This window comes from Electrona antarctica (assembly GCF_951216825.1).
Source record: "Electrona antarctica genome assembly, chromosome: 19".
NCBI classification, from domain to species: domain Eukaryota; kingdom Metazoa; phylum Chordata; class Actinopteri; order Myctophiformes; family Myctophidae; genus Electrona; species Electrona antarctica.
Window position 1 is genome coordinate 29,023,463 of NC_136800.1, and position 27,836 is coordinate 29,051,298.

The following is a 27,836-nucleotide window of genomic DNA, read 5'->3' on the forward strand; positions in this document are numbered from 1 at the left end:
ACAATTGACACAAATAGTTCCAGCCGGCAAAAGATATAGGCTATATGAGGCAGACATGGTCAAGTAGCAAGGTAACGGTACAAAACATGAAACAAGGAGCCGCGCCCGCCCATTAACTACAGAGTTTGGTCGCCTCGTATTCCACAGAGTTTGGTTGTCTGGCGCTGAATGCCTGGAGGGCAGTGAGTATCCGGGTCACGTCTGCGCTGGACAGTTTGAGCCTGTGCCGGAGCAGACAGGCGAACAGGTCCACGGGTTGAGCCCCTGGCGGCGAGAGGCGGTTGACCCTGTAGCGCAGCTCCACCAGCTGCAGCAGGGCCGAGTCCTGTGATCCCTGAGTGTACGGGTAGTCCAGCTGCAGGATCAGGTCCTGGATCGCTTCCGGGTCAAAGTGCATGCTATATCCAAACAACTGCATGCTGTTGACCTTCATGTAGCCCATGTTGTTGCCGGGCTCCGGGGCTTCCTGGGGCTCTGGGTACGCGGTGGCGTTCCTGTTTGGCCCCACCACCGCCGCCCCGGGGTCCCTCGTGCGGCCCCTCAGGTAGAAATGAACAGTCTCGAAAAAGCTCTTCCACCTGTTGCCCAGAGTCAGTGTCCAGTTATAGCAGTGCAAGGGGATGTCCAGCTTGGTCCTTTCCCAGTCGGGGTAGCCATGCTGGCCTATGGGCATTATCCAGCTCTCTGAGTGGCTTCCGCCGAACGGATTGACGAACACCGACAGCGCCGGCTCCATGGTGCTATTTTTGGTGAGGCACACCTGCAGCGCCACGCCCAGGAGCATGTGCACGCGGTTGGACTTGACCCTGTTGCTCTTGAGCGCCAGCAGCATGCGCTTCCGCCACGCCGGGTCGAACCAGGCGTTGAGGCGCACGTCGTTGCTGACGAACACGGCGTGCAAGGCGATGCGGGGGTCGCGCCGCTGGAGCAGGAAGCGCAGCTCGAGGTCCTGCAGGTCCCGGTCGCTCTCCAAGCCCAGGTAGGGGTCCGTGGGGTCGGGCACGGCGGGGCGGCAGGTTCCCTGCGCCAGGGTGAAGCCGGAGTTGCAGCCGGAGCAACGGGTGCGGTTCTCCGCGGAGCAGGAGGCACAGCGAGGGCCCTCGCCAACGGAGCAAGGAATGATGCCCTGGCACGGCGGGTAGTGGTACGGACAGGAGCAGCTCCGCGTCTCTTCGCTGTACACCCCGATCTGGTTGTTTTCACTGCAGTACAGGATGGACAGGATGAAGTTCAGCCAGAAGCGCTGACGCCTGTGGGCAAACAAATGGCAAATCAGTTAGCTCCTTCCCCTCGGGTTTCTGACTTCCTGCCATATTGGGAGAGAAGAGACATGTAATTTACTGTTGGTTTAATTTTTGGTCCTCATTATGTTTTCATGAATGTACAGTCGAATGAATTAATGCTCTGCCAAATCAGATTGCTAACGACGCATCCTTTCAAGCAGAGACTAAATTGCTCCTCCATTGTTGCCAACGGAGCTCAGAAGCTCAGCTGTTGTTAGATGAAAATAAACTTTTTTAATCTCACCAAATCCCGTTGAGTGGGCAGATGGGTTACAATGGGTGAATGAGAGCCAAACACATGCACGCACGCACGCACACACGCACGCACACAAACACACATATATTTCTCTCTCCCTACCCCATTTATTCCATGTCTTGCATCACGATCTTCTCTATTCCTTCTCCTCCATATATTATGGCACAGTAACTACCCAATAAAGACGCAATTGCTTCGAGAACACCCCCTCCCAAAAAAACATTTGAACTTTTCAATATTGTTCCACGGGAATAAGGAAGGGGGTAAAGGTGGACTTATCTAATAATTCTAAAGCGCCATCAAGATGCCTTTTATGGGCGAAGGAGGTGTGATAAAGACGTGTAATTGGATTGCAGACGGGGGCAGCCTTTGACTGCGGGGCTGATGGATCGTGTCATTTACTTAATTTCCATCGAGAAATAAGCTATCAAAGTAGAGTGTTCAGGGGAGAGGGATGAATCAGAAGGAAGTTATGATCAAACTGACCTCCGATAGGCTATAGGGAAGTTAACTGAGAATCCAGGTAGGAGTAGCTCTGAAACAGCTGCCGTAAACAGTAAAGAAAGAATGCTGTTTATGCATGTGTTCAGCAGAGCAGTGATTGCATTTGTACACTCTCTGAGTTACAGACCCATAAGGGTCCATTTGTACACTGGAGTTACAGACCCCTAAGGGTCAATTTGTACATTGGAGTTACATACCCTTAAGGGTCCATTTTGGTTCGTAACTATCAATCTAGCTGGGGACCTCCTGGAGCCCCCTCAAGGACTCCTGTGCGGTCCCCTGAGAAACCGGCAGCACATCAGAGAATTGTGTAGCGCTGCAGGTCACAAACCTGGGTGTGGATTCATGTGGGAAATAAACTACCTGCGAAACTGTAAAAGTTGACTCGTCAGACAAGCTATTTTAGATGCGACATTAATTGTAATTCGTTAGGCGCCCGCGGGTGCTGCCATCGCAGTGAAAATGCCAGTGTGTCGCGTTGGGTCCAACAACGGTTTCTGTTTGTATTTCCCCCTGTGGAATGCAAAAAAAAACCCCACCCCACCTCCCTCCTGTCAGCACTTCTCACCTAAACCCATCCCCCCCCCCCCCCTGCTCCCCCGCCCTCAAAAAAAGACTAGCTGTTCTCCAATTTTCGCTAAAAGTGCCTTCCTTCCCGCTCTGCTGCCTTTCTTACAAGTGCCTGCCGCATAAATCATCTTCATAATTATAACGTTTTTCGGGGAGCACCCTGGGTTAACTGCTACCTCTGCCCTCCATAAGCAGTGCACTACCCAACCCCCCCCCCCCCCCCCCCCCCTTCCTCCCATCTCCCCTCGCTTTATCACCTCTCTCTCTGCAGGACTATTTTGGGCTGTGTTCGGCATCTCTTGCTCAGGCTGAAGAGCTTGTTAGCCGTGCGGTGTGCCTTGGTGAATAGCTGGCTGCTGGCGGTCTCTAGCTGTCTGTAGCGCTGGAGCAGGTAGCTGTCCATTCGCCATAAGTGCTCGACGACAGATGTGTTTACGGCGTAATGGGTTGGCAGCTTCCCCACGAAGCTTTGGAACTCCACTGGGAAAGAAAGAAAGCACATGGAAACTTGGCTGTTGTTGGCCAGGGAGCTGTGTGGGGTAGAAGACATGCCATGCACAAATATGTGACTATATTTCAATGTTGTTTTCTTTTCTTTTCCCTGAGAAAGGTAAACTGAGCAAACAGAATAAACAGCCACAACAGTGAAGAAAGTGTGTACGCGTTTCTAAAGATGTTTATGTTTCCTTATCAGAACAGCATTTCTTATCGGATACATTATTTCTTATCGGCATCTTCTAGGACAAACATTTTGTCAGCTCTAACAAGGGATGATTTGTTGCCGTCTGGCAGAAACTTTTCTTTCAAAAACGAAAGCCCTGGCCTGGACGGTTGGTGTAGCGACCCGGGCACCATAGGCTGCTAATGCCCTGGCCTGGACGGTTGGTGTAGCGGCCCGGGCACCATAGGCTGCTAATGCTGTAATGAGCCCGGCGACCTTTTCTGTGTGTCAGTCCCCATTTCCTGTCAGACTACTATCAAAAAGGTCAGTAAAAGAAAAAAAGAAATGTAAAAAAAGTGGTTTGACTGTTGAAAACAGCCGATCTTATAAGCCCACAACGCATTGCGGTGTGACGCATGGTGAGCTTGTGGATCTGCAAGATCTTTTACAATTTTGCAACGTTTTGTTTTTTGTAAATCTTCGGCCTGATTAAATAACTATCGTTTCTGTCAGGCGGAAACCTTGTATGTCCATCCTTTTTTATTATTATTTCTAAAACATTTTAAAATAGTGAAAACACATTGTAATGTGATGCACTGTGAGCTTCTAGATTGGCTATTTTCACAATTATTGTGATGAAGTAGGGCATTCATTTATGAAAAACATAAACACTCTCACAGTTTCAGACCTGTAAGGGTCCATTTGGTTCCATTTGTACACTCAGAGTTATAGGCATGTAAGGTTCCATTTGGTTCCATATTTGTTACACTCTCAGAGTTACAGACCTGTCCATTTGGTTCTATTTGTACACTCTCAGGCCCCTTTTCCACCGGGTTGGTTCCCAATGGGAACCGGTTCAGTTCTTTTTGGTTCTTAGTCCATGAGCCAGAGCTCCAAAATTGGAACGTTAATTATGAATTGAGTGGGCAAAACCACACCTATTAGATTGTTATCACCATGAAACTTCCCCAATTGAGTACTTACACGAATACAATGATTTATTGTATTACAAATTTTACATTTTGAAATATGTAAATGAGGCATTATGTAGGAAAATATGCAAAATAATCAGAAAATATGAAAAAGCTACTACTGTGGAAGGGTTATCATGTATTAATTTATTTGTATTTATCCTATAAACAATTTAATATAGGTCTAGTTTTTCCCACCAATTTTGGCTCATGGACTAAGAACCAAAAAGAACTGAACCGGTTCCCATTGGGAATCAACCGGTGGAAAGGGGGTCTCAGAGTTACAGACCTGTAATGGGTCCATTTGAAACCCCCTCAAGGAACACTGAGGGTCCCTGGATCACACCTTTGAGAGCCACTGCTTTAAATAAATACATAACTAATATAGAGCATATTTGATGAAATGTAGGAGCATAACTCTTTTGTTATAGATCTGAATTTTCAATTCAAACCGTGACCCACAATGTTGTTCCGCACCCGCACGACACATGCATGCGCACGCATGAGACATGCACATGCATGCACACGCATGAGACATGCACATGCCCTTTTGGGGAATTCAGAATATGGTCAGCCTAGTTTATCTAGTTCTACGTTTATCAAGTAAAGTCTTTGTCTAGTGTTACTGTAAGTCTCCCGAGTTCCTTGTTTGGAGTTGGGTTCCTGGGTCCAAAAACAACTCCATTTCCTGACACGGATAGCATTTGTGACAAAAGAATGCAGTAATGATATCAAGAACAAAAACATATAGTAATATGTTCAATTAGGAGGAGAGTCAAAATAATCCTCGTTGTGTTTTTCTTTTTTGACTGCTAGTTGTTTTGTTTTTTTGTTTGTTTTTCTTGTCTCTTTCTTTTGTGTAAGTCATGTGTATTTTGTATGCTTTATTGTAAAATCATTAAAAAACTTTGATGACAATAAAATAATAATCCTCGTTGTTATAGGTGAAAATGATCATAGCCTACATGTATATGCCATACATGTTGCAAGCTGGTACGTGTTCCACAAGGAAAATGCAGAAGGCTTCTTGTGCAGGAGGGAAACATATCCAGCAGATATAAACACTAACAGCATATACAATCACAGTTCCGTGTGCATGCTTAAAGTGGGATGCTTAAAGAAAAGCAGAGCAATTTAAAAGCAGCGGGTACTGAGTCACCATCTCTTGCCGTTTGATGGAGTCATTCCAGGAGCCCACAGCTAGATCATTCAAATAGAAGATTATGCCGTTCGGAGCGTTAGTCTAACCAAGTAAACAAGAACCCATGTGGATTAAACGGAAGCTTTTAGCAAAAGCTCATATATTTACGATATGAAAAGCATGCGTCTGTGACTTAAACCAGTGGTTCTCAATCAGTGGTCCGGGGACCACCAGTGGTCCTTGAGGAGGTTCCAGTTGGTCCCCCAGCTAAATGATGGAGAGTTGGTAACCAAATGGACCCTTATTAGATCTGTAAGTCTTGAGAGTGTAACATGAAACCAAATGGATCCGTAAATTGGTCCATTTGGTTTCATGTTACACTCTCATGAGTTAAATTATTGTTTAACATCTGCATTACTTAATTTACAAGAAGTCTACACAATTAGATAATGTACAAGAACTGTTATTTTGATCAATGGTTTGCCTTTTGTCTCTCCTATGGTACCACGTCAATACAGCATGGACTTGTGGGGAAAATATTATCCAAAGAAAGAAAAATATTATGTTTTTGGGTCTGAGAGGCAAAATCTCAACAAATAGTGGTCCGTGGCTCAAATGCCGAATATATAATGTCCCTTGATATGAAAAAGGTTGAAAACTACTGACCTAAATGTACACACTTTAGAAGTACATGGAACATGGAAGTTAATTTGATCGGTCTCATACTGGCTAAAGTAACGTGGTAGAGTAGAGATGTCTGCCCGCAGTGTGTACCAAGCAACAGATCCAGGTGCACCCGTGAGAATACCACAGAAATGTTATGTGCCGTTTGTGCACCCCTGATAATTATTCTTCTCTCATTCTCTCATGTATGTTTTTACCTGTGTATGTTTAAAACGTGTCAATTTGATAATAAAATTACATAATAGCATTCTGATCTGATCTGAAAGTATCTTGATACAAATTGCATAAAATCGGACAAGAATACCTTAAAATGCACATATATATGTATACCGTCCGATATGTATGTATGGACATGGTTTATGTAAGTTATAATGTATGGCTGAGTGGTCATTGTTGATAGATAAATCACCAACAGGGTGATTTAGGATTGTGACCGCAGGTCACATTTACTATGGAATCTAGCATTTCTCAGTGTGTTGGTTGGTTGGTCACCCCAGGCAAGCCCTCAGGTCATTGTGACATCACGTGACACCAGCCGCCATATATGGTGCCCAGGTCATCGTGACGTCATTGTGACATCACGTGACATCATCAGGGATGTCATAGTAAATGCGACCTGCTGTCGCAGTTAAGCCCATACATGAAGATCCCTGATGTCATCAATATTGGCCAGCAACTCTACATCTGACCTCAAACCCTTAGATCTCCATATATGGATATATGTCAGAACCTGTTATCTCTCCACCAAAACCTGTCGGTCTGTTTTTGTGTGTGTGTGTGTGCGTGCGTGCGTGCGTGCATGCGTGCGTGCGTGCATGCGTGCGTGCATAGGTGTGTGCGTGCATGGTTCAGAACAAACACTCACCAGATTCCTGAAACTCCCGGTTGGTTTGTGACAAGGCCTCTCGGACGCGCAGGAGGCTGCTCTCCAGGGCGTGCAGGTCCGTGCGAGGACAGTTGCACTGGGGGAAGCCGGAGCTGCACTGGCACCAACAGTCACCCGCCCGGCACACAAACTGGCCCTCCGAATTACAGCCGATGTAGTTGAGGGCAGCCTGGACGAAGCGGCTCCGCAGGTAGCCAGGCAGGATGACCTGTAGGCCTGTGGGGACAATGACACACACGCAGACTTTACTCACTCGTTACGAATAATATTTAGATCTATAGTATTTAAACACACACTCCACACACGCACACATGCGCACACACACAGACATACACACACACAGGCAGCTGACACTTTGTATAGCGTTGCTGTCGGGTGGAAACCTCATTACGTCCAAAACCGTTATTTCTCAGGATTCAAACTCAAAACTAAAACGTAGCAGATCTACAAGCTCAAAATGTGTCGCACCTTGACACGTTTTGCACATGATGATCTGCTATGACAAAATAGGGCATTCATTTACCATAAATAAATAAAACATTGAAATATGAAGATATGAGGGTTCTGCCGAGAGTAACGATATTAAGACCACACACAAATATATACATACACACAAAATGCATATATACAGTACACACACGCACGCATGTAAGTAAGTAGCCTTGCCGAGCCGTGAGGCCCATATGGCAGGAGCCTATCTCCTGTTTCTGTAGTGTGAGGCAGCTTGATGTACAAGTACACCCCCTGGACATGACGCCAGTATGTCGCAGGGACTTACCCCCAAATCCAACCCTTGATGCTGAGTGTCAAGCAGGGATGCACTGGGTCCCATTTTTAGAGTCTTTGGTATGACCCGGCCGGGGATTGAACCCCCACCTCCCAGTCACACAAACATATATACTTATACTGTGCCGTCACTGCCGTGCACACGTACTGTACATTTATATTAATATACCAACTAGGAACCATGCACACAGCACTTTCATGCACCTCAAACTGTGCTGATTACTATACATACTTTGCTGTTCTTCTCTTTCAAAACGTGTAACCTTTTTGCACTTGTGTATTATACAAGATCTAACAAATCTCTTGAATCTTGAAAACCTAGAACTATAGGGTCTAGTGTTTACAGGCATCTACAAGTATGATATGCTTGCACAATCCTAAATGCACATTGCACACTAGGGCAATTTCCAACTTTTAGCAGAGCAGAAGAGTTCAACCACTACACTTGGTTCTGTCTGCTGCTGCCGTGGCTGCCTTCATCTTGTGAACAGAATCACATCAAATACAATCCCTACAAAGTGGTAGATAATACTTTCTGCCTCGAGGCGTTTCTGTATTCTGCTTGTTCTGCAATCATGGCTATAACAAAACATGAAGCTTGCTAGAATATTTGGAGCAAACACAAAAACAGGAGGGGAAAAAAAGAAAGACAACCCCAGATATATATATATATATATATAAAACAGCCTTATTTGTTCTCATGCCGACTTCTGGATCAGCAAAGCGAGTGGTTGTACTGTAGGTATGGTCTGACAACATAGCCGTTGTAAGTACAGTAATAAGTACAGTATGTGCATCGCAGGAGATCAGAGGAACTCCTGCAGTCTGCAACACCGTTGGTCTTCAAAAGGTGGTCTGGGGCCGTAGGGGGCCCAGAGAGATACTACAGGGGAGGTAGCCTAATATTTGGGTGATAGGAACACTTGATTGTCTGAAATGGAGCCCAATGTCCAAGCACTTTTTTTTTTAAACGTTTTGAGCGGTGCCTCCGCTCCAATACGCAGCTATGTGTGTATGTCCGTCTGTATGTATGTCTGTCTCTGTGTCTGTATGTCCGAGCACGGAAAGCTGCAACACGGTAACTCTGTCACTTCTCGACCGTTTTGGATGCGGGAAGACTCGCCGGAACCGGGAACGTCCCCGGGAACGTCCCCCGGGAACCGGGAACGTCCCCCCCTGGGCACGTTCCTGGGGGTGTGGATGTTGCAGGGACCCCCCGGGGACCCCCACATGGTACAGTTGCACCACTCACTTCATACAGGTGTGATTTTTTTTAAAACTTTCGTACCTTGTAGGTGAACCTTGTTCTCTGGGCTGTGCACCAGCACAGAGCTCACAGAGTCCAGGTTATCATAGTTGCTGCATCCAAGAGGCCCAGTTCTGGTTTCGGTCACCTGTGAACAAATAATTATATCAACGATTCTGCTAATATCCAAAGTCCCCCCCCCCCCCCCCCCTCCTGTATTTTCTTTTGGTAAGATTTATTCGCTACTGTAGCATCAATATTTATAAATAACTCATGTGTGACAGGGGCCTGCTATCTTTGCGTACATATTCACAAATATGTTTTTGTATCCAAAAAACATACAGTCAGAGTTCAATCTTTGCTTTATACACTGAGCCATGAGTAAATGTGATAAATCATTCAGTTTCATGTACAGTATATACTCGCACAGTAGGCCTACATCAAATCTATTCATGTCAATCATCATATGTACTGTAGCCTACAGTACACAGCTGTCAACTGTTTTCTTTTTGAAAGAATGTTGAAGTAATAAGACACTAAGTAAGTAGGCCTAATATTAAAATACTGCACGGAAACTAATTCCCCGTTCATTTTCCTCATAGACTTTCAAAAAGTATTTATTTAAAGACGTTTACGCCGCGGATAAAGCCAACTCTTGTCGTGACAAATCATGACAATAAACACAATGTTTTGGGCCGAACAAATAATTAGAAAGTAGAAATAAACAGCAGGTTACAACACTTTTTTTGTTGTTTTTCTTCTTTGTAATTATTTGTTTGGTCCAAAATATTGTGTTGTCATGATTTGTCACGACTCGAGTTGGCTTCGTACGACGCTTAAAAGGTATTTAAATAAATACTTTTTGAAATGTCTATGGGGAAAATGCATTGGGAATTATTTCCTGGGCCTGGCGTCATCATGAAAGGGGGCGGGACTGCGACGCTCTGTTGGAGGGCCTCTCATTATTCTTTAATACATTACATTATCTATTTATATTAGCATGTAGTCATACAGTAGTCTCAAACAATGAAACTAATGAACAACTAATGATTTTTTTAAATTAATTTTTTAAAGAAATGCAAGAAGAATTTGATAACAATTTGTCCCCGACCCAAAAGTTGGTCCCGACCAACTGTGTGGGAACAGTATTCGTATCCGTATTGACCCAGTGGTCTCTGCAGAAACAGTTCAGTTTCCCAGTGTACAAAACCAGTTGTCAAGAGAGTGAATAAGAACTTTTACGAAGTCCCGAAACACTCAGCCAAGAGAGTTGGCAGGAGAGTTATCTTTTCTCATGGGAGGAGTAGCCTGATGCTTAAAGGTTATTCATAACATTTATATGAAAACGATTAACAACACTAAAATAAAGAATACATCCACGAGGGCATTTGCTTTTCCCCCTGAATAGATTCTTGGATGGAGCCATTGTGTTGTAATGTTGCCAATCTGGGATCCCCTTTAGTAAAAAGAAGACAATGATTATTTTATTTTATTTTATTTTATTTTATTTTATTTTATTTTATTTTATTTTATTTTATTTTATTTTATTTTATTTTATTTTATTTTATTTTATTTTATTTTATATACGCAGAATCTGTCTTTTTCCCATCTTATAGACACAAATCAGAGATCATAATAAAGAATCAACGTTTTCGTCTATTGCATGTTTCATTGATATTGTGTTGTCGTGCCTTGAAAATAGCAGATCTACAAGCCCACAGTGAAGCAAAGGTGCTTCATTGACCTCAGCTCGTAATACATTTGAAAGGAATGTGGTAGGCTATTCATCTTACAAATTCTACGGCTTGCAGAGTATCACCACAGAAACATATCAACATCTCCTTTGGACTGAATAATTCAGTGGTGATTCTGGGGTAGAAATCAACAACCCCACACAGCTGATTAATCTCCAACCCCTACACATCCAACAGCTATAAAACCTTGTGGAGTTCGCAAACCATAATGTGCTTGGCAGCAACTCATACCTTAGGCCAGCATAAATTTATGCTGAACAACTTGCCTTCCATTTCTCATTGAAACCCCATTGCCATATGTCTTTTAATGAATGGCTACTGTATATAACAGCTGGTGATCAACAGCCCTCACAATTCATTACCCCCCCACCCCCTTCTCCCCGTTTCACTCTCTTTCCTCTCACTGTCATCTCTCTCTCTCTCTCTCTCTCTCTCTCTCTCTCTCTCAACTCAGCACTACAACATGGTTTCCAAATGACATGTCAGCTTGCCTGCAAATTAATGGAAGGACCTCTACGATCCATCAGGCTGACGCAGAGCCATCAGAACAAATTCTCAGTTACTGTAGCCGTCCACTTGTCTTCATCAATGGCTACTCACCGCGGCAGAGAGCTATGTCCTCTAAATTGATTCATTTTTTGCAATACACACATCAACAGCCATCAGATATTATGTCGACAACATAGTCGACTGGTGGTTTACACAGGTGGGCGATTCAAAGACATATGTGTTCAGTTCTTTCGCTTTCTCCATCTTGCAAATGCATTATATTTGCTTACAGTACACAGAAAATGTCTGCACTTGCAGAAATGCAGTTTCTTCGGAACAACTTCAGTTTGCTTCTAATACTCTTGACGAATGAGCAAATAAGAGGCATCGCTCACTTAGAGGTACAATAGATATACAGTGCAGTATGTGCAGTGCAGTATGGAACATTTGAATAATGTCTGATTCAAAGGCTGAAAAATCCCCTCTCGCATCTGTAGTGCTCAGGAGGTTAAACTACCCCTTGCTTGTACATACAAATCTTTTGTTTTTATGGTAAGACATTAAATTGGGGCAAGAAAAGCTAAATTAAAAAACTCCATCAAAGACGATGTGCTGTTTCAGAGAAACTGGGGACGGGAAAGATGGGAAAATACAAAAAAATGAAACAAAACAAAACAACTATTCTTCCATACATTTTCCCTCCCAAACCAAACACATTGCACAGATAGGTGGTGCAATAAAGAATCCCTCAACAAAGCCAGCTAAACTTAAAGCAATGGTCCTTCTTCAAATAAAGATTCAGAGGAGGAGGAAGACAAAGCAGCACTGAGAGGATTAAGCAACAATTATACATGAGCACCATTAGCAGTTTTTCCCCTCCCGACAGATAGTGCAGCATTACACATAATTTCCACACAGCTGTGTGAGATAGGCAATATTCCCCTCTAGTTTATACGGAAGGAAAGCACATTCATTTAACAGATTCATCTTAATGATCATTTTTTAATTAATGCAAAGTGCAATCGAGTACCTGAAAAGCGCTCTATGAATAAAATATGTTATTATTATCATCGCAGTCAAGCAACTGAATTGAATGAAATATTGTCTGTGTATTTCCTGGTACGCAGAAAGGAAGCCTCTTTTAAATCCAAGTTTAATTCTTTCAAGTAATGTACTTGAGGCAACTTCCGTGCGGCAAAACCCAAACGGAAGGAGATAATTGGAGATAACGGAGATTTCCCATCCAAATGGATGGAATGAATGTTAACGGAACACACCGCTGTGTGGAAATGACTTGTGTTGCATTATGAGTAATTAGTAACTAAAGTTGTCAAATAAATGTAGTGGAGTAAATGTACAATATTTGCCTCTGAAATGTAGTGAAGTAGAAGTAAAAGTACAGACAATTTGACATACTCAAATACAAATACCTCAAAATTGTACTTAAGCAGTATGTACTTAATTGTAGCAATAATTGCAATAATGAATGTACTTAATTGCAGTAATTGTACTTAAACAGTAAAGTAAATGTACTTAGTATTACTTTCCACCACTAGCTGAATCAGATTATGTTCGAGGCGTGCGATGAAGCCTAAACCAGCCATCAGATGGCTTCATTGAAGTCCACATACCCGTATGGCGGTGGATGCTATCTGGAGGTGGTGGAGCCTGCGCAGCGTGCTCTCTCTGTCTGTGAAGTAGGAGGCAGCCAGCTGGTGGAGGGCCTCCAGGGTCACTGGCCCCGTGCCATTCAAGTTGCTGTTGGTGCCACCGGGATCGGCCCCTGAGAAGGAGGGCTCCTGGCCTCGGATCAGCTTCCGCTTGTCCACAAATATGGTGAGAGACTCCTCCCCTGGGTGACAGAGGAAGCACGGCTGGGCGATTAACTCCAAAACTCACAAATATATTGGCACCGACATTTTTCACCTGTAACCTCCACATTCTTTTTTTACTCAAACTACAAATGTGAAAGCCTCGCCTGCATAAATAAGAGTTTCACTTACCCGTAATTGTGTTGTGGTGATAAAGTTGAATGATTGATTGATTGATTGATTGATTGATTGATTCATTGATTGATTGATTGATTCATTCATTCATTGACCGACTTAATCTAGCTCATCAAATAATTGAGAAGCAGGTTTTTTATATATCTATCTATAAATCGACATTTATCAACTAAATTGATGCATCTGATTAACCCCTTAAGCTTTGTTATACTTCATTGTACAATGGTGGCTCATGTGAAAATAGCCGATCTACAAGCTGCAGATTTTAATTCATTGATCACAGGCATAAATAACACAAAAGTTTGAAATAATGGTAATATTGAGGTAATATCGCCCCGGCCCTAAGAGGGCCCTAATAACAAGCTAACATTATCTGTGACGGAGCAGCACGCTAATCACGGTTCATTAGGATCTTCCTCAGACAGGTTGGAAGAACGCAGGAGTGATTAAGTGCTGTCCATCCTGTAGGGGCGGAGGGTTATTCATTCAGTGTTTGATTAGGCAAAACGAATGTGTATCAGGCTTTTCATTTCAGTTCATTGATCAGACCCCTTTGTTTATAACATAATGAATTCATAATAGGGGCTGAACGATTTGGGAAGATCTAATTGCGTTTACTTTTCTTTTTTTTTCAGACCAATATTGCAGATATTTGGATTAGTTTTTGATGTATTGCTCGGCCGTAATGGATAACCTGAGTAGAAAACTGCGCTGATTTTCAAACTTAAATACATTACATTTCATGCATTCCTTTTATAATGGGCTGCAAACAATTACCACAATCACAGCATGAAAAGCAATCAGCAGCAGCCAAACAATCACATTGTGTGATGATTTTTATAATTGGATGTTTAGAAATAATAGCTTGCAGATCGGCTATTTCCGCACAACACCGTTGTACAAGTGGTTAATCAGACTAATTGATTTAGTCGATTATACGAAATATTAAATGTAATTAACCAATGAAAATTATTAACAACAGATTGAGAACACAGTATACATACAACTACAGTACATTGGACCCATCGGAACGCAGGTTCTTGTTTGTTTCCATTTCCTGGAAAGTAGTGGTTTTGGACATACAAGATTTCCACCCGTCAGCGACATGGCGCATGTCTCCTGGGAGCGTCCCTTAAGGGAATTCTATTGCTTTGATGTAGGTCGAATCACAAATACCAAGGCTTTGTTACCGCTACAAATAACTTCTTGCGCTCTTCTAAATGTCAGTGATCTGATCTTTTCTTCTCTGTCAAAAGGGAAATTTAAATAAAGTCATCCGAGTAAAGGTTTCACAGGTTTCGCTGATAAAAAAAAAGAAAAATGCAATTAAACTATTAAATCTGTGTTGAGAAAGAAAGAGAGAGAGAATAAATTAATCCGGTGATATAATACCTTTATAATACCTTTAGAAATTAGAGTTCCTTTGAAGGTGTGTGTTTTTTTTTCAGACACTTCTATAGAGGGAAGCATCTGAGTCAGGGACAATTTCTTAACCAACCACTTCCGGCTTACACAATTATTTTTACGACAATGCAACATGCCTTTAATTTTTTTATTTTTTTAAGATTTTGAGAAATATTGACATGCCCAAAATAGGGTCACCAGGTTGAACGTGATAATGAATGTATGGTTCCCAGACCACAAGCCAGGTGTCTCCATGTGTGTCACATGTCACATGCAGATGGATGGGCATAGATTAAGATTATAGTTGGCGATATGGAGAAGTTGGAGAAAATGTTCATAAAATAACTGAACTTGAGGTTAAATGTGAACACTAGGAGGTGGCAATTGCCATCCCCTGATACTCCAAATGACGGGATAGTGTTTCCTTAAGGTTAAGGTTAGGCATAATGTTTGTGAAGTTCAATGTTAGGGCTGCGATTCTCAAACTATGGGTGCAACCCAAAGTGTGCTTGCAGGAAGGTGCCATTGGGGTCGCCACAGCTCTGCCTCCAACACAAACAGAGAACAAGTAGAAACACAACACACACAAGCCCTATGCTGAGGCAGAACCGATTTAGCTGTTCAAAAAAAAGTAAATTGTTTTTAAAACGCTTAAAAGAGCAGAAAAGATTCCCTCATAATATGGTATAAATCATGGTAAATCATGGTATAAAACTATAAATCATGGTATAAAAAGGTTTGAGAAGCCCTGTGTCAGGGTTTAGGCGCCATACCTCCCAGCGTGGCGGCAAGAAGCACGTGGGTTCCGTACTTCTTGATGATGCTGTCTGTGATTGTCTGGAGGCTGGGCCTGCGCCCCAGCAGGCGGATGGTGTGCATGAAGTCTGGGTCTAGAGGCAGAGAAAGACCACCGCTGCCCCCTACGGCCTCCCGCTTCTCCACCGCCAGGCTGCTCACCTTCCATCGGCCAAACTCCCTGGAAGATAATGAAAAGAACCTCAAAAGAACCTCGAGATTCCAAGATTTGTGAAAACAGCAGATCTACCAGCTCACGACCATAGAGTTATAAATAATAGAGACGGCACCAGAATTCCCCTCCCATCCACTTGCATGGAGTTGCTCACACAGGGCATGAGGCGTTTTCACCCCTTCTTCTGGGTTGGAAAAGTAGTGGCTCCGCCGATTTTGGGCCTATCTACTACGTCATAGAATTCCATTCAATTCAACATAGCTTTCGTGAACATGCCGGGCTGAAAGCATGTACGAGCTCAGCGAGTCGTGAGTGTGTGTGCGTGCGACCGTGCGTCACATACGCACCCATAGTGATGTAGATAGGCCCAGTGTCCTATCTCCAGCTGACATGTACCTACTTTTGGGCCAACCATGTCCATTACGCTTCAGTATTTCCTCTCTGTGGCCGGGGCTTACTCACGACGTGTCGCGAGCATGTAGATCATTTTCAAATAGAGTGCCAAAGTCCTGACGTCACTCCCACTACCCCTGGGTCACAAGGGTGAAATCCCATAGGGAAATCTTAGATTGCGTCATCCAAAAAAAAAACAAATCAGTGCCCTGCGTACCGTATGTGACTCTGTGTCGTTTTCGACTCGTTTATGATATTGCGTTACATTTGATAACGTCTGTTTTAAAAAAAAAATGGCAATAGAAAGAATAACTCTGTGACTCAGGTTGATAGTGGCTTCTTGCAGCAGTGATATCAGACTATTCTCTATAGCCGATGCTTCAACTGATCTTATATTCACACATTTCACTGGGGACAGTGTTGGAAAGAAACTAAATAATATTATAATAACTAGTAATATTATTACCTTTTTCCAGTGTAATATAACTACTCACTTTCACATTTTGAGTAATAATATTACATTTACTATTTTCCAAAAGTAATTATAGTTACTATTTTTTTCCAAGAGCCTTGGTGGTACTGGTACTTTATTTATATTGGTAGTCTTGGTAGACTGGGTTGGGATGGAGTTGCTTTGCAGGTAGCTTATCTGGTCTAGATCTAGACTGCAGAGCGGATACGGAAACAATGTGCACTTGTCACATGAGTCGACGCGCGCAAATTATCGGATGCGGAAGGGCGGGGCTTAAACCGTCCGGAATAAACCTTTTGGGGACAAAATATGCAGAAGAAAAAGGAAAGAAGAAAAAAAAGTAAAGTAAAGTAATAAGTAACACTTATTACTATTGACAGGGAGTCTTATGTAAAGTATAATATTACTTTTTTAAGTAACTAGTAATGGGTAAAATATTACGGTTTTTGAGTAACCTTTCCAACTTTGACTGGGGACCCCCTCAAACCCCCTTCAAAGACCCTTGGGGGTCCCCCGATCCCCACCTTGAGAACAACTGCTCTAAGGCACTGGTTCTCAATGTGGGGTATGGGGTCCTTGAGACGGTCACCAGCTATATGATAGATAGAAACCAAAATGGACACGTCTGGACCTCCATGTGTGTGAAAATAGAATCTGCAAAAACACGCACGCACGCACGCACGCACGCACGCACGCGCGCGCACGCACGCACGCACGCAGACACGCACACAAACACCTTCCTTTTCTCTCACTGCCTTACTCTACCTCTATTCTCTCTCATCTCATGAAAACAACAAAATGATGGAGTGTGCACACACAAAAGAAGAATTTCAGCCACTTCACAGTAAACCTGTGACAATAACGTTGATTCTCATTCTGTTTCTGACACACACACGCACGCACACACGCACGCATGAAACACACACACACACACACACACACACACACACACACACACACACACACACACACACACACACACACACACACACACACACACACACACACACACACGTATACTAAATCCCATAGAGTAAAGCTGGCAAATAGCTGACACGGTGGAAAACACCGTTTTAAGAGTAACATCCAGCATTGTTGTTTTCTAAGCCACGTTGACGGTGTTGGATTAGTTGACTGTCATAAACACACAACAATGCTAAAACCCTCATTGTTACTGTAATTGAACCTTCATTTAACACTGAGGATTTTACTGCATACATTACACACACACACACACACACACACACACACACACACAAACACGTTTGTAGTGCTCTTGTATTCTTGTGAAGACATCAACATTTTAGGACGGCATCGAAAATAGCCGAGAAATTGCAGATCTACTACCTCACGAGCTCGCCCGGGGTTATTTAATCCATTAAATCAGAGCGCCCAGCGATTTATAGCAGCGGAGCACATTTAGTGACGCACCAGGTGCAACCCCGGATGTAGCTGAAGTAGTTTGATGTAGCCAAAACACTCCCGAGGCGATCGACAACGGGAGGTATGATTAATTCTAACACGACTAGCGACAGGACCGTGATGGGCCGCCTAACACATAATCTTTGCTTAGAATTGGACGGAATGATTTAGATCAAGAGTTATTCACGTTTTGGCCCAGGCGGTGGCGTAACCGTCTGGGCACCCGACTGGTAATCCAGTCGCAGTGTGCCGCGGGTTCGACTCCCGAGCCCGACACGGCCTTTACTGCATGTCTTCCCCCATCTCTCTCCCGTTTCCTGTCAGCCTACTGTCTGTCCCTTCAAAAAAAAACAAAAAAAAAACAATAAAAGGCGTAAGCCGCAAAAATATATATATAAAAAAAAGATTTTCGGTCTCATCGGCTAAAATGGGGGGGAACATTTTCGATGACGTCCCACCGGGAAATAACATCGAATGTTGTGCAACAGGCGCTCCCAGCCTGTGGAGGGATGCGATCAATCTTTATATCAATAAATCTCCGTCCTTTTATTAATCTCCGTCCTGAGCGCTGGGCGTTACTAATTGAAAGGACGGAGAACTCCGTCCTTGCCGCTCTGGGTGTTAACTTGACCTGCTATTTTCCTGTGTGGAACACCGGCATGCAACTAAGTATAAAATAAATCAGGCATTTCTCTCCAACGGCAACACCTAAAACTATACCTCTAAATGTCTAATCCTTATCCTAAACCCAACCTGAATCATTTCACTAAAGTAAACCCAACTCCCCAAATAATTTGAACCAGGAAAATAATCCATACAATGTCCATTTTCTAACATTCTACTAAAGCTGCGGGGACATTTTGCAAGTATAGTAATACAAGCACACACACACACAAACACACACGTCACGGACACACGGAGGACACTGGACACTGGAGGGAGGATGCTGCACATCACTGATCTCCACAAGCTGTGAGCTTGTGGATCAGATATTTTCAAATGCGCAACACCGGCACCCGACCCGAAGTATAAATCTGGCCTGAGGCCGGTGTTATTTGAAATGATTGTTATCCACTCTGGCATTTCCTCACTGACTTTTAACACAACAGAATAGCACAACAACCAGCCCTACACAAGCGTTCTTATTATGCCCCACGTGTTCCAAAGGCACTCCCAGGATGTCTCTATAGCTATAAGAGATTATAATCCAATGGTTTTTGGCGTCGCTTCTTATCAAGTGACATCCCAGCAGAACCGCTCGGAGCAGTGATGCTCGACCTTTTTAATTTCATGGACCCACAGTTTTTATATGCTGCTGAGCACGGACCCCCCTTTACCTCACCTACACTAATCTGCATGGCTAAAATTTTATTTAACTCTGAGGGAGAGTACAAAATGGTCGTTTTGGTTCCATTTGCAGCACACACGCAGTTATGGATCCATAAGTGTCCACTTTGGTTTCCGCATGTCAATCATTTGGCTGGGGACCCCCGGGAAACCGCTCAAGGACACCTGGGGGACTCCAGACCCCACATTGAGAACCAATGCCTGCCAGAGCAGTGTTCTCAAAGTGGGGTCCGGGGACCCCCAAGCAGTGGCGTGCACAGATAGACACTAGGGGGTGCTAGAGCACCCCTTGCCTTTTTGGCAATGTGCCCTTTTGAAAAAGAAAAACAAGTTGTTGTTTTTTTGTACAGTGTACACTGTACAGTATGTGGACCATGGTGACATTGATCAATTCTTGATAAAAAGCTTCTAATCTATAAATCTATAAATCTCAAGGCAACCGTCCGGTTCCACACGCTGCACAAAGTGCTCTTTTTTCACTTGAGCACCTGCCCCTCTAAATGTCTGTGCACGCCACTGCCCCCAAGGGTCCTTGAAGGGGTCCCAGGGGGTCCCCAGCAAAATGTGTGAATATAGCATGACATGACATATTCTTTTTTAACCACTTCAAACCATATAAACATTGGCATATTTGAAAATAGCCGATCACAACATGTCACATTGTGATCTTGCAGATCTGCTATTTTCAAAAATCGTGACAAAATGAGACGAATGTAGAATATTTCTAAAACATGTTAGCAACACAAATCTTGTATGGGCACCTGCATGTGGCACAGCATGTTTTCAGATGGGTGGTACAAAACATGGATATTCATTTGGGGGGTCCTTAACATGAAAATGTTTGAGAAAACTACTGCCTTAGAGGAAAGAAGTAAAGTTAAATGGGTGGTCCTGCATTCCATGGGTGGGGGGTAAATGAGTAAACGGGAGTGTGTGCTTTATAAACAACTAAATCTTACCAGGGCTGTTTACTTTATCCGCTAAAACCACTGCAGAAAGCACGTTTTACTGTTATTTGTTCTAGGAAGGTACCCGCGGGTAAGGTTCTTCATGTATAATGGATGTTGTTGTTGAACGGTTCCACACCATTAGCTGTGGTTAAAGGCCACACTGTGTGTATAAGAGAGGTCCCCTAACTGAAAAGACCCGGCTTGATACCACTTGATATGCCTAAAACACAACCCATATAGCCACTAGCCAGGGCATGCAGCAATGGAACGGAACTGCATGAGAAAGTCAAAATCTAATAACAGTATTCTGGACCAAATATATATATATATATAGACAAAAAAGGACTCCTGCACATCCAACAAGACCTGTGGGAGGTGCAAGTCTAGTTAGCAGGCATAGACATCAAAAAGGGAAAAACCTTCCAAGGAAGGGACTGCACACTCCAGGGAACAAAGACGGACAACTTACTGCATCAACTTATTTATTAGCACGACGCGTTTCGCCGTGAGCTTCGTCAGGTGCTATTACTACTACTAAGTTGATTCAGGTGCTATTACTACTACTAAGTTGATGCAGTAAGTTGTCCGTCCTTGTTCCCTGGAGTGTGCAGTCCCTTCCTTGGAAGGTTTTTCCCTTTTTGATATATATATGCATTGTGAGCTTAGATCTGCTATTTTATATATATATATATATGTATATATATATATATATATACATATACATATATATATATATATATAAAATAGCAGATCTAAGCTCACAATGCATTGCGATGTACATTGTGAGGGCCCTTTTCAATGCACTACTAGACCCCTGGGAGATGGATTGCTAAGGCGGCGCGCAACACCTATACCATGAGCCAGTTACTTACTACACATGCTCACTGTTACTTTTCAGAATTCAAATAAAAGAATTCTGTACTGCATCAGATCTACAAGCTCAGGTTTTGAGGTTATAGATAGCTATTTTTGGCACGCAAATTGAAATACGGACATAAGAGGTTTCTGCCCGACAACAGCGATAAATATATTATCCAGACGTATTAAACAGCAATAAGAAACTTCAGCAAACCCCAAAACCGCCCCAGCGCCCCAAAGGTCTCATTTAACTTCCTTAACCTTTGACACTTGTCATCAGCCAGTTGATCAAACACACCCCCTGTGGTCCTTAATCACGTTCTGTCAAATTAGACTACTCCTCCTGGCCCAGGCAGGAGCTATAGCACTAGAATACGAATACGAATACTGGAACAAAATGTGTTGTGTGTCTGTCTCTCAGTGAGACTCCTCATCTCTCCATCTAGCCCTTTCCCTATTTCTCTCTCTCTCTCTCTCTCTCTGTCATTTCTCCCTGGCTCTGCGGGTGCCCTGCCGCTCCACCCCTCTTCTGCCCTCATGGGAGGCAATCAAATCACTGCTACAAGAAAACGATCGTCAGGGAAATAATTGGGGCATCAGGACAGTGCAGAATGTGTCATTATGTCCAATCATCATAACGAGCGAGCGAGCCAGAGCGAGCGAGCGAGCTCTTCCTCTCGGTCCTCGCCGGCGGTGCCGGGGCTTGATGGGCGCGATGGGGGCCCGCGATTTAGCCCGCAGCCATTTCAACCAGCATGATCACGTGTGTGTGTGTGTGTGTGTGTGTGTGTGTGTGTGTGTGTGTGTGTGTGTGGTGTGTGTGGTGTGTGTGTGTGTGTGTGTGTGGGGGGGGGGGTGACGGAGCCTGTTCTCGCCGTGGTTGATAACACTTCTGCCATGCATAGTTATTTAACCTGAAGGCACGTGTAAATCAACAGAGATGAATGAAAATGCCTCCTTCGGGAAACAAGTGCGGTGGGAGCAAGGCAAGGAGCACGCTGACAGTTTAATTACTTGCTGCTGAAGCCCTGTAGGCCACACGGATGCTCGAGACTGGAGCTGATCGCGCCTCTGTGGACATCTTAGATGTACTCTGTGATAATGTACCGTAAGCCCTGCGCTCTTAGTAATAATGGATATAAAAAGACACACTCAACGCCGCATTGAAGGGGCTGAGTGAAATACAGCTGTAGCATTGTATTCCTGCAAAGACAAACGTCTCTGCCTCTGCCTCTTACAAAACGTGAATTAAAATACTATTCGCGTTTCTACTTAAACCAGCAACAATTTTCCAGTTTTTCATGTGTTTATGAGGTATTAGTACTTCCTCAGTGTGGTTGTTATGTGCAATTCTTCCTGGAGGCTGAAACCTTGACAGTCAAACGTGCAAATGAAAATGAAAAAAAAAAAAAAATGATATAGTGACATCATACTATTATCACCTCCCCTAACCCCTCCCCCTTTATCATACAACAACTATGGGTGCAGCTTCAGTTCAGGTGGATCACCACCCACCAGGAAAACCAGGCATACTTAATGAACTGGTGGGTATGTCCACATAAAAACAACATTTTAACAAATACTGTACACTTTATTGAAATATTCTTCCTCCTTACACAATAATTATACCTGATGATCATGTTGTAGGGTGGAAAAGAATAATGGCACTCCATCTTTAATGTTAATGTTGTTGTAGATTTGGCCTGACAGTTCACAGTGCACCACGCAAACAAAGATGGCTCATTCAACTGGGTGGGTCTTCAACCAGGGGATCCAGGACCCCAAATCTTTGTGATAGCCTGTATAGACCAATTATTTGTTTACAAACATTGGGACTGAGCGCACGGGTGACTGTTTCATGTAATCAATTCCCAACAGATCTCCAAACCTGTTTTGGGGAGCGCTGGTTTCAGTCCATTCAACCTCCTCTTGTGAGTTGGCTAGTGAGATGCACCCTAGGAGACATTTATACTTCAAAGCCCAACAGTATTGCACACAGAGAACAGCTGATATACAAGCTCACATCGCATCGCGGATGCGACTGTTGTGAGCATAGAGGTCTACGTGCGCGACACCATCGCGGGACGAAGCATAAATTATACTTGATGGGCTGGGCTGCAGGTGCGCGTGCAGCCGTGCACAAACAGGCTCTGCTGCCGTGTTCATGAGCGCACCTCCCGTTCTTATGACAGCGACTGGAGGTGTGGTTTTGAGGACAAACTGCTTTGAATTGCTATTATTGTTCAAACACAACAGAAACCAAGGATTATATATTTCAAGGGCGAGAGATCACAATAAAAATCCTAATCATTCTTCCTCCACACTGGGAGAAAAACAGCATCTGAAAGTTTGATGGGGCATTTTTTACACATGTAAAAACGTGCAGTTAGAACTTTTCCATTGCATCTTATGAGAGGAAGGGTTCTTGTGCTGCCGTTATGTCTGTTAAGGCGTCTATATAGAAACGTAATCTGCAATATATTTTTTGTGGCTCTTTGGGGCCCTTGGCCTGAACAACATTGAAGACCCCTGGTGTGCAACACAACACAACTGTCGAGAGCAGTCCCTTTGCACTTTTTTTCTCCTTCCCATGATCACTATGAAAAAGAAAATAACAACAATGATGTCAACTCATGGAGCTGACATGTTCACAGCTGTGCAGACAAATGCTGCCTTCACTTATAGGCTTACTGAAACAAAACATTCCTACCCACATACAGAATATTGAAGACCGAAACTGTAGATGTGGAATAATTCCACAAAGAGCACTTAACCACACCCTATATTTCTCCCAGGGGGTTTATATTTTGTTATTTGGTCCACTCCCTTTTTCCATCTACACTCTCTTTGTCCAAAATAGCACAAGCTCGCCGAAAATATCAGATCTACAAGCACGTAGATCTGTTATTTTGAAAGAACCATCAAAAATGGTTATTTAAGGAACCATATCTGGTTCCTCAAAGAGGAGATGAGAAACTAACACAAAGATTGCACATGTTCTACTTAAAATAATCGACTTAACATATTAAACATTGTCATGGTGTCCACTCACAAGGATGTGTGTGAATGTGTATTGAAAGATCATGATGTCTCGACTCTCCAGCCTTCACTGCCACACCTGACACTGTGAAGCTGGACTCAAATGATATGAGGGCTCATGGGAAAGGCTCCAGGACACATAGGTTCTGAGAGGCTTCAACAGTCCTTCTGCCAGCGCCAAAACACTTCCAGGCATTCTGCCGTTCTGTCACTGGAACGAGACATGAGAACTTAGTAAGCCAAGTTGGACTCATTGAGTCATGAGAGAGGGGACTGGCTCTGAAGCCCTTGGAACACCATCTGAGATGTACAGTATAATTATAGTAGGGGTGTAACGATACAATCAAAGTATATCGATGTAGTAAATAGCATCATATCGTATCGTTTGACATTTTATCCTGTGGTTGTTTTGCAATGCAAATAATCACAGTATTGAATTGTTTTGAATTGCAATTGATTGCCTCGATACTATAAGTACTTGTGTGTTGTATTTAGCAATTTTAACCCATTTAGACCGTAGGACGTGTGGAGCCATCTTAGCTAATCCAACCTATGGATTGCGAGGACGTGTACTAACGTCCTAGCGCATTTTCATTGATATCTAACGAGAGAAAAATATTCAGATTTTTTTTCTTTTTTGGGGGGGTTGGCCTCTCCTTCTGCACCATACTCCTTGCTGTTCACGCATGCACGCTGCCGTTCACTTCCCTGTTTACGCATGGGCGGAGCTTATGGGGGTGCAGGGGGTCCATTCAATTTCGCTACACTTGGTCTATCGATAAATGTGTGTATTCTCTGTGTTTATGTTCAGGTTTGTCCATATGTGTTCAAATACAATGCCAATGTATTTGCCAGAGATTCACTGTGTTTACTTATTTATATAAATAATACATTTGTCCCTTGGAAAAAAAACTGCACTATCCACACGTATCACACATATTTCATTTATTTGCTAAATAATTGCTGTATCGATTTAAAATAATCGTATCGTATCGCCATAATGAACCAATATCCTCCATGTATGGTATCGTCAACCATTGTTACTGATGGATAATTTTGGGACTATTTTGTGGTTTTGTTTACATGTTTCCAATGACTTAAATCATATGCCCTGTGTCCTGCTATAATATGAATCGTTACATATGCCATATTGCCCTATGACTTATTTTTCACGTCACATTGATCCCACTGAGGCTCATATCATTGCTGTCTCTGCCCCGTGAGATATCTCCTGTATGTTTATTTAGCAACATTCCATGACGTCTTGCATTATCTGCCCCTCTGGTGAAAAACATGTTATTCGGCCTTGGTACGGTGCCAGAGCAGACAAATTGTCTCCTACTAACTAACTACTAGTAGTCAGTAACCAGTTATAAACTACATCTACCCTTAAAATAACTACGATTCCCTTTGGTCACACTTTCTGGATTCCCGGAAGTGTGATTGGCCACGTCTCCCAAGTAGGCCTCCCGGCAATAGGTGTCGCCATAATTCACTTTTGGTTACCCTCTGAACTCCAAATGCATTACTTCCCCATGTGAAAAGGATGTTATGACTTATGTAGTATAAAATATGGTCACTGATGATGTGTCAGTGAGAGATCGTTTTAACGCTGTACGGACCTGCCATTTCTCTCCCGAGGTAATTGGTAATATATATTGAATGGAAAATCCTTATAGCTCTGGTGTGTGGACTCTTCCTTCCGTGTCTGGTGTCAAACTCATTATAAGGTATTCTGGTATACTCTGATACTTTTACTCTCTGCCTAATTCTCTCCTTTTAGTATTATAGTTTTCCTCTAAAGTATTTATCCTTAAAAGGTATTAATATAGAATTACAGTTTAATATTATAACAGTAAAGATAAAGTTAATATTCACTTGTTTAAAAGGTTTACAGTCCTTCTGACTTGAGTACTTGTACTCTATTAGAGAGCATGTCTATTTTCTGGCTTGGATCAATGGAACTACTGTATATGCAAACTTATGCAAAACAAGAAAAACATTCAATATACTTCCTGTACTTTAAGTTTCTAATTATCTAATTATCACAATGAAAGATTCTAAAGAAATTAATACCATGAGTTTCTCTTTTAATAATGTTATATTATCATTCAAATGTTAATGTTTTGCCAGTTATGTGGAGGCCCACTTGCAATATCCTCATGGTCCACCAGTGGGTCCCAAACCAAAGGTATTGAGAATCGCTGATACATATAGTGTTCATGCACAGACTCGTCAGCCAGCAATCCCAGTCCCGTGAAGGATGGATATTGATCCAATGGGTGGGGTGGCATTAGCCATATGGCGCTGGGCTGCGCCCATTGCGAGCTTGTAAATGGCATGAAAGTGCTTGCAGGATATCTCCAAATCAACTTTACTGTTGACCTCTGAGGCCCTATATGTCTTCTGCCATTACACCAGGACCATATTTATTTATTTTTAGGATAGAGTTTTAACAGTGACAGCAAACACAAAAAGCCAATCGCTGATAGTATAGCAGCCTATTGCTTTAACACAGATTGGAAATGATTTTGCTCCTGAGCTTTGGGCTCTGCCAAAATAGATCTGATGAAGAATCCAGTCCTTTACGTGCACACACGCACACACGCACACACACACACACACACACACACACACACACACGCACACTCACGACGCACGCACGCATGTGCGTGTGTGTGTGTGTGTGTGTGTGTGTGTGTGTGTGTGTGTGTGTGTGTGTGCGCGCGTGTGTGCGTGTGTGTGACACATACACGCACGCATGCACTCCCTCGGGGTGTGTTGTCTCACCTGTAGATCTTGTATCTGGTGCTGAAGCCCTGCTGGTACCTCTCCACGGACTCGGTGAACTCCAGGGAATGGTGGAAGGGCCCCTTATCGGACAGCAGCCAGCTCAGGGAGGACCCCGGCGGGGCGCTGCCGCCGCTCGGTGCCGTCGAGCCGTCCGATCCGACCACCACACCACCAGCAGCCCCGGTCCAGAGGCTGAGGACCACCCCCTCCCATAACAGCGCCAGACACAGCCTAATAAGACCGACTCCCTGGCAGCTCATCCTTCACCCAGCGACACCTCATCCTCCTCCCAAACTTGACCCGTGTCCTATAGAGGACAACAACAGCATGTGAGGAGGGATGTGAGAGACATTGCAAGGACGTGCACAGCATCCTTCAGTGCTGCGGGACAAAAATGTATCCTTATAGTCAGGATAAATTCTCGATGAAATATCCTAAGTGAAATTATATATTTCACTTATTATATTTAATCCTGATTTTATTCTGATTTACCTTAATGCATTTCACAACCGAGATCTGAATTAAAATGTTATAGGCACTCAGGCCACTTACCAAATGTTTTAACACGAACCCAAAGAGTGTAGGCTACGTATTTAAAAAAGAAGTTAACTCCCCCGTGGTCGTGCGAGTTGCTCAATGACAAAACCTTGGCTCTTCATGGCTCCGGGAAAAGTCGCATAACAAATCAGTGCCTTTGATTTAGCAGGCTCCAGGCTCAATCGAAAGAATGGATTTACTCTCCCATAAGTTGATCTGTCGCCGATGCGATGAGTGCAGTGATGTATGCACGCTGCCAAGCGTCTGTGCGAGGCGACGAACGGCAGGTGCGACAGCGACAATAAGTTGAAGGCACCACGAAGGATAATAGATAATTGTATGTCCGCGTGTCGGTCAGAAACTGCGGATTCCAAAAAATAATCAGCTAGAAAAATGAAGCAAAACTAAAAACAT

The 27,836-nt window shown here is 43.4% G+C and overlaps 1 protein-coding gene across 1 annotated transcript; it reads right to left on the reverse strand.

Annotated features, from left to right (window-relative positions):
- On the reverse strand, window positions 1–27,836 carry LOC306912390 (BMP/retinoic acid-inducible neural-specific protein 3-like). Its single transcript, XM_079488569.1, has 8 exons — window positions 27,438–27,836; window positions 26,883–27,192; window positions 15,415–15,617; window positions 12,863–13,083; window positions 9,031–9,136; window positions 6,936–7,172; window positions 2,871–3,093; window positions 1–1,250 (listed from the first exon to the last, which is right to left on the reverse strand). The coding sequence occupies exons 2-8, from the start codon at window positions 27,143–27,145 to the stop codon at window positions 113–115; spliced, it is 2,391 nt and encodes a 796-aa protein (XP_079344695.1). The 5' UTR covers window positions 27,146–27,192; window positions 27,438–27,836; the 3' UTR covers window positions 1–112.